Raw genomic sequence first — 6,181 nt, forward strand, 5'->3', positions numbered from 1 at the left:
TGGGAAGATTGTGGACAGTGAAACTTCCCAAGGTTAAAAACTCCTCTGTTCCTTCCCTTCCAAGCCGACTCGAGAAGCAACAAGGAAAAGAAAATAAGAGTGGATAGTGAAACTTCCCTTCACTTCCAATCGTACCTCTAAAAACAGGAAAAAAGAAACTTCCCATATAACACATCTCAAAACTATTTATTAATTCTCAATCTACAAGTGGTGAAGGGCTTACAGGTGGAACAATTTGCTAATCAGTTGGCATAAATGTAGACACTCAGTAATTTCAATGATGTAACTCAGTATATATTTCAATCTAGCATAAGAAAATCCTAAAACCTTTTTTATTGCAAGTTACAAACTGCATGCTGCCAGCTATATATTGGTTTACACATGGAAGAATTGCAGGCCTTCTTCTATTGTCTGCAAATTGCCAATTATAAAGATTATTACCCCCATACATGGGTGATTATGCAACTATTTTTACTACTGATACAAAACAGAATGGCACCAAGGGTGGTCAAGGTCTTCTTTTCTCCAACTGACAGTTGGTGCCAAAGGTGATTATAAATGGAAGACATCATGTGGCTGACTAGCATTGCTTTTCCAACTGGAAAATTGCTTACTAGGCCTAAATTACAAGATATATCATTTATTTCTTGAATCAGCAACTGCTAGACTCTCCCAACAGGAGAATGAGGTGGATAAATGACATAGGTTGCGGAAGCTTCCCTTTGAGTTCTGGTTGAAGCCTTTATCCTATCACCGGTTGGTGTGTGCTCCAGCGAAGTTTTTGCTCCGAGTTTCTTACACACTTCAGAAAGATTGACAGGTCTTCTGCCATGGAAGATCGCTATACAAATGGAGAAAGCTTGTAGTAAAGAGATGGATGCATTGAAATCAACTTTGTACCACCCCTCTTTAAGGGCTGCTAAGCTGAAGACATGCTTGTTTTCTTGGGCTCCTCCCTGCAATATAAATAAAGAAAATAGGAGCACTGACATTGTTAATGATCTATGAAAATACCTTTCCTACTTGTGAAATTCACCATAAATAATTAGTGTCAAAATGATGCCATATTTTGTTCTAAACTACCTGGACGAAAAGATCAAGTTGACGTGGGTCTTCTGAGGTGGAACAAGCTTGGGATGAGCTTAAGTTTTGTGGATCCTGGTTGGTAAGAATTGTTAGCATGCAACCCACGTCCCAACCTCCACAGTCACAAGATCCACCCGATTTCCATCGGCTAATCAATGATGAAGGTACTCCATCTGTTGCTGGCAATGCATGAACACCATTTGGGAGTATGACTACAATACTAGAAAACCCTCCACATTCTACATTTGATCCTATCTGTGAGTCTTCTTCTGGGTAGCAAGATAATCTATCTTGTGCCACACACTCACCCTGTCCTGCCATTGATGAATTGCTCTCATTACCACTCTCTTGCCCATCAATTTTAAAGATTCCCATCCTCTCTTTTGGAACATTGATAACAATGGCTGCAAGCTCTCTGCTAGGTAGGAATCCAAGAGTTTCATGATTTGCCTGTCTTGCTTCAGCATCAAATAGAACAAACTCTCTCATTGCCAAATGATCCTTAGAATCCACGTCGGTATGTTTTGGGCATTGAGTACATGAAACCTTCATTTGCCCAACTATATTTGATACGTACCCTGGCCTTTTACTGTTGCTTCCTTGACTTATCCACCTGCCACTCTTCTTCTTAACTTCGCGAATAGAGTAGAATGTGTAAATACAATCAAAATCATCCTTCCCAGCTATGCATACTTTCCTCATTGTGGCTGTTAGGACATCACTGTTATTGAATGTTAATCTAAAGACAGGCAGTTCATTTCTCGTAGCAAGATGCAGGCGAGCATGTGCTGTTAATGGCATTTGCTTCTCATCTGGGAGCGAGCCATGGGTGTTGGTGGGCTCACAACTCGAGAAATTCAAGTTTCTCTTCAATGTGGATACCTCCTGTAGAGGAGGTTCGTGGGCACAACTAGATTTATCGACATGGTGACCGAGTGAATCTGAAGGTGAATCCTCAAAATGTGACCGGCGGTTAAACGCCTTGACCTTTAGCAGCGGATCTAGAATCCTTCTCAATGGGCTGTGCCTAGACCTGCTATTAGCATTTGCTTTATCTATATGTGAACTATCTGAACAAGCAGAAGCACATGGTCTTGCTGAACCTGATTTAGCAGTAGATGATGTCGAGTTCAATTGTCGTGCAGCTAGAACCTCTTTAGAACTGACACTTCTGCTCTTGTGAAAACCAGCATTTGACTGCTTACTAGGCGATGGATCTCTTCTTGAAGCTGTGCAGGGTTGGGCTTCTTTTGAACCCAGTCCATCAGATGGTTCAACTGGAATTAGCTTCACAGGCTTGACTGTGGATTTATTCTGTTCTGTTGGTCTGTCATTGGATTGAATGGTTGGAGTTTTTTCAGATGAAACTTTTGTACTGGGCACATCTACAGGACTACATATGTCCAAGTCTTGCCATTTGCTGGTTTGAGAATTACATGGGAGTGGGCAAGAGTGTGGAACAGCGGGAGAATGACCAGCAAGCTGAAAATTGAATTCTTCTGAAAAGCTACTGCGATTTACTACTGTCGGTCTTCCAAGATATGATGATGTGCATTCAAAGCTATGTGGATCACCAGGGCTTCTCTCCTGAAGATGACCCTTTGTGCCTTCAGAATGATGAAAGCCCAATTCTTGGTGCTGCTCTGCTCTACTTTTGGATTCACCATTTCGGGCATTTGTCTTACCTTTTGACCGAACCACACAACCAAAATCTTTTGAATTTGACAAGAAGGGTCCCATTTCTGGAGGTTGGCATGTGTTGCCTGAAAAATCCTTTGAATCTGAATCTTTTCTCTTATCCTTTTTGAGCTTGAATCCCAAATCATCTTTGCTGATGGCCTGATCAGATTTCAGTGGGATGTTTTTGGGATCATGAGAAGTTGCATTGTCTCTTGACGGTTTTCCATCCAATACCTGAGAGTGGTCTTCTTTCGCAGATGATTTGAGACGAGATTTCAAAGAAGTGGACTGCCTTTGACCAAGAGGGTTAGTATTACAGTCGTTTCGACCAGAAAGGCTAGACGATCCAAAAATCGAGAATGATGAGGAGGCATTACTAGTGGATGATGAATGCACATTACTTCCTGTTGGCTCCGGTCTCTGGCTGGCCCTCCATTTTTCAAGACGTCCCCAATCAAGAACTCCAAAATTCAAAGCCTTTTCCTGGACGTTGTTTCCTTGCCCAGTACGCTGGAGATAACATGGTAGACTTGACATGTATTTGACAAGCTCTTCTGCCTCAGTTGCCTTCCTCTCAGCCCTTTGGTGCTGGTAATTCCCTGACAATGTAGGCCTAACCGAGTGCCCATCACTTGCATTCTTCTGTACAATTCCCGAATGTTGGTCAGTATGTGACTGATCGATCGGCCTTTCAGATATCAAAGCATTACCCTTGTCTCTCAGCTTTAAGCTTCTGCTTGCCCTCGGGGATAGGGGGGCCTTCTCCTTTGCTGATTTTGAGCTGCTCTTAGCTTCTACCTTGTATCCCATTCCTGTTGTAGTTTCTGAGTTGATTTGTACATTATTTGCTTGTATCTTGGACGAGGTCATGGTGATCTCAAGAAGTAAAATGAATGTAATTTGATGAAGTGTGTTTCAGTCCACTACCACTTTCTGATAAGTAAAAGGTTTCCTTCCTCTCAATCCGCCTCATGTTTTGTGTTCCCGTTGCCTTTGATTCTCATCAAACCTCACATAGATGTAGGCTCAACTGCTGAATCTGAAGATGAAACCCCAAAAACTGTCATGTAAATTGTTGCAATTCTGAGATGGGTGCATGTAAATTGTTGCAATTCTGAGATGGTGCATGTAAATTGTTGCAATTCTGAGATGGGTTTTGTCTATATACATTCAATTAATCCAAAAATGGTGGTTTATGGTACAGAAAGTAGAAAGTTTCATGTAAAATTGCAGAGAATTACACTATTTTTTGTAAAGAGCAGCTTGAAAGAGACAAAATTAAACTACCTTATATCCAATAGAGGGATTTCCCACAGAATTCAGTGCTTATCGATTAGATTTCATCCTCAATTTCTGTTTAATTGAAGAAAACCTAATGTTCCAAGAAAAGGGGTTTTGAGGTTTCTCCAATGGCATTGCCACAGCCGTTGATCCGCGAGATCTCGATATAGAGGAAGGATCGAGTGGTGGTGGAGGGATAAGGAGGTGAGTAATGAGACAAAAAAAGAAGGAAGATAGGGTAAGGTAGTGGCCAAAAGGGAGCGAATTACGAGATCTTTCTTAACCTAAAGATAGTTAAAAAAAAAAAAAGAACTTGTTGGGAAGACAGGGAAAGGAAGAAGATGAGGTGGGAATGAAATGTCTATTTTGCCCTCATCTGTTTTCTTTTGTGGTGCAACCATTTTTACGCGGTTTCCAAGGGTATTATAGTCATATTCCCCTCCCTCACTCTCCCTTTCCCCAAAATTCAAAATCCTAATCTTCTTCCAAAAATCAAATCCCTAAATCCCTTTATGCATGTAAATCAAAATCATTAATTTGTTGAAAATGGATGTAAATTAAGATCATCACACAACAGAAACCCTAAATATTTTTTCTTCTTCTGTCAGAACTCAGAAGAAGAAGAAACAGAATTCCGAGTAAATTGTGAAGAAAAACAAGTACCGGACGAAATAGAAGAAGAAATGCTGATGACGTGGAAGAAGATCCGAGAGGTTTCCGCCGTGAATTCTAAGCGTGGAAAGAAAGGAGAGAAAGGAATTGAGAGCAGAAAATCTCCTCGAAATTCGTATGCGTTTTCCCCAACTCAAGGAAAGATAAGAAGAGGTTCGTTTTGTTTTGTTTTGTCTCTTTCTTCTCTGCAGGGAAAGAGAGAGAGGTGGAGAGGAAATTTGGCCATTTGGGTTTCATGGGAAGGCAAAAGTGAGGTGGGGTCCATTAGGGAGGAGTGACAGAAAGGGAAGCCAATGCCGCTCAGTGGGGTCCATTCATGGCTTTTAAAAACCGGATTTTCTGAAGTCCGGGATCTCTTTTCCATAAGAAAAAAGCTGTGAGTCTTGAATCATTTACATAATAAACCTTTCATTTGTTGGCCCACAGCATAAATAGCCTGTAACTCATAAATCATTTCTATAACATCATTAGGCCCCTTTACTGTAAAAGTTAGACTAGAGGGCTAACAGGGGGAGTGCCATGTTTTGAGAACGAGACCAACTCACCTTGTCCTTTCTTTTTTGAGTGGCTGCTCAGTAGGGGTGCAACTCGGGTCGGTGTGCGGTTCAACCGAAAAAAAAAGTCGGTTTCGGGTTCGGTTTCAGATTCAGGTTGAGTTTTCCCAACCCGGGTTGAGTTCGAGGTTGGGTCGAGTTGAACTTGTGTTGGGTTAGGTTGAGGTTGGCCTCAACCAGACCCAGCCCACCCGAATTGCACCCTTACTCAAAGCTTTTTGAGAAGAGTGATGCAAGGAAAACTGTTTTCTACAACTGAGGAGGAAACTGAACAAATCAGTTGTTGCTACCACATCCAAAGTGATGTAGAATTGTTCTTTCAGTATTCTCACCGAAAAAACGTTATACACATGGTGCATTCTGATTGTTGGTTTCCCACCTATCAGTCTTACTCTCCGTTACCATATTAATTTTGAGATGGGAAATGTTATTAGCACAACCATGTTTTTATAATTGCACAAATGCAGCATATCTTTTCTTTTTCAATTGGCTTGTCAGAGCTTTTTGGGAACGGTAGGTAATGACCTCTGACAGCTCTTCAAATAATAGAAGAAAAGACGTGTTTGTGCAGATAGCAAAACATGGTTGTGCTGTTAACATTTTCCTTTTGAGAATTATAATGACTTGTGAGTTTTGAAAATCTAATTAAATAATAAACTACAAAGTGAGTTCGTCTCGTTATCAAAGTATGGTAGTGGGAATTTTCGTTAACCTATTTTAAACCAAAAATAGCCTTACGGACGGTTTGGATCATCCTATGGTGTAGGCCGTACAGTACTTTTTAAAAAATAATGGACTCTAAGGCCTTTCATCGTATAATAACTATTTCTTTTTGTCTCTTTTCTCTTTGATTTAATTTTCTTGTTTTTTTTTGGGTGTCCAAGTGTGTTTTTGTTTTTCTCGAACAT

General features: G+C 40.8%; 1 protein-coding gene across 2 annotated transcripts; it reads right to left on the reverse strand.

Moving 5' to 3' along the window:
* Window positions 1-295: 295 nt before the first annotated feature.
* LOC143879992 (uncharacterized) lies at window positions 296-5,060 on the reverse strand. Of its 2 annotated transcripts, none has more exons than XM_077382736.1 (3): window positions 4,711-5,060; window positions 1,084-3,805; window positions 296-956 (listed from the first exon to the last, which is right to left on the reverse strand). In XM_077382736.1, exons 2-3 carry the CDS (start codon window positions 3,634-3,636, stop codon window positions 663-665), a joined length of 2,847 nt encoding a protein of 948 aa, XP_077238851.1. In that variant the 5' UTR covers window positions 3,637-3,805; window positions 4,711-5,060; the 3' UTR covers window positions 296-662. The 2 variants fall into 2 exon arrangements, with proteins under 2 accessions (XP_077238851.1, XP_077238852.1); XM_077382737.1 differs by lacking the exon at window positions 4,711-5,060 and adding an exon at window positions 4,054-4,666.
* Between the last annotated feature and the right edge of the window lie 1,121 nt (window positions 5,061-6,181).

The sequence above is a fragment of the Tasmannia lanceolata genome, unplaced genomic scaffold, assembly GCF_043159265.1.
Source record: "Tasmannia lanceolata isolate RefF3 unplaced genomic scaffold, GAP_Taslan_0.1 ptg000006l, whole genome shotgun sequence".
In the NCBI taxonomy this organism is placed as follows: domain Eukaryota; kingdom Viridiplantae; phylum Streptophyta; class Magnoliopsida; order Canellales; family Winteraceae; genus Tasmannia; species Tasmannia lanceolata.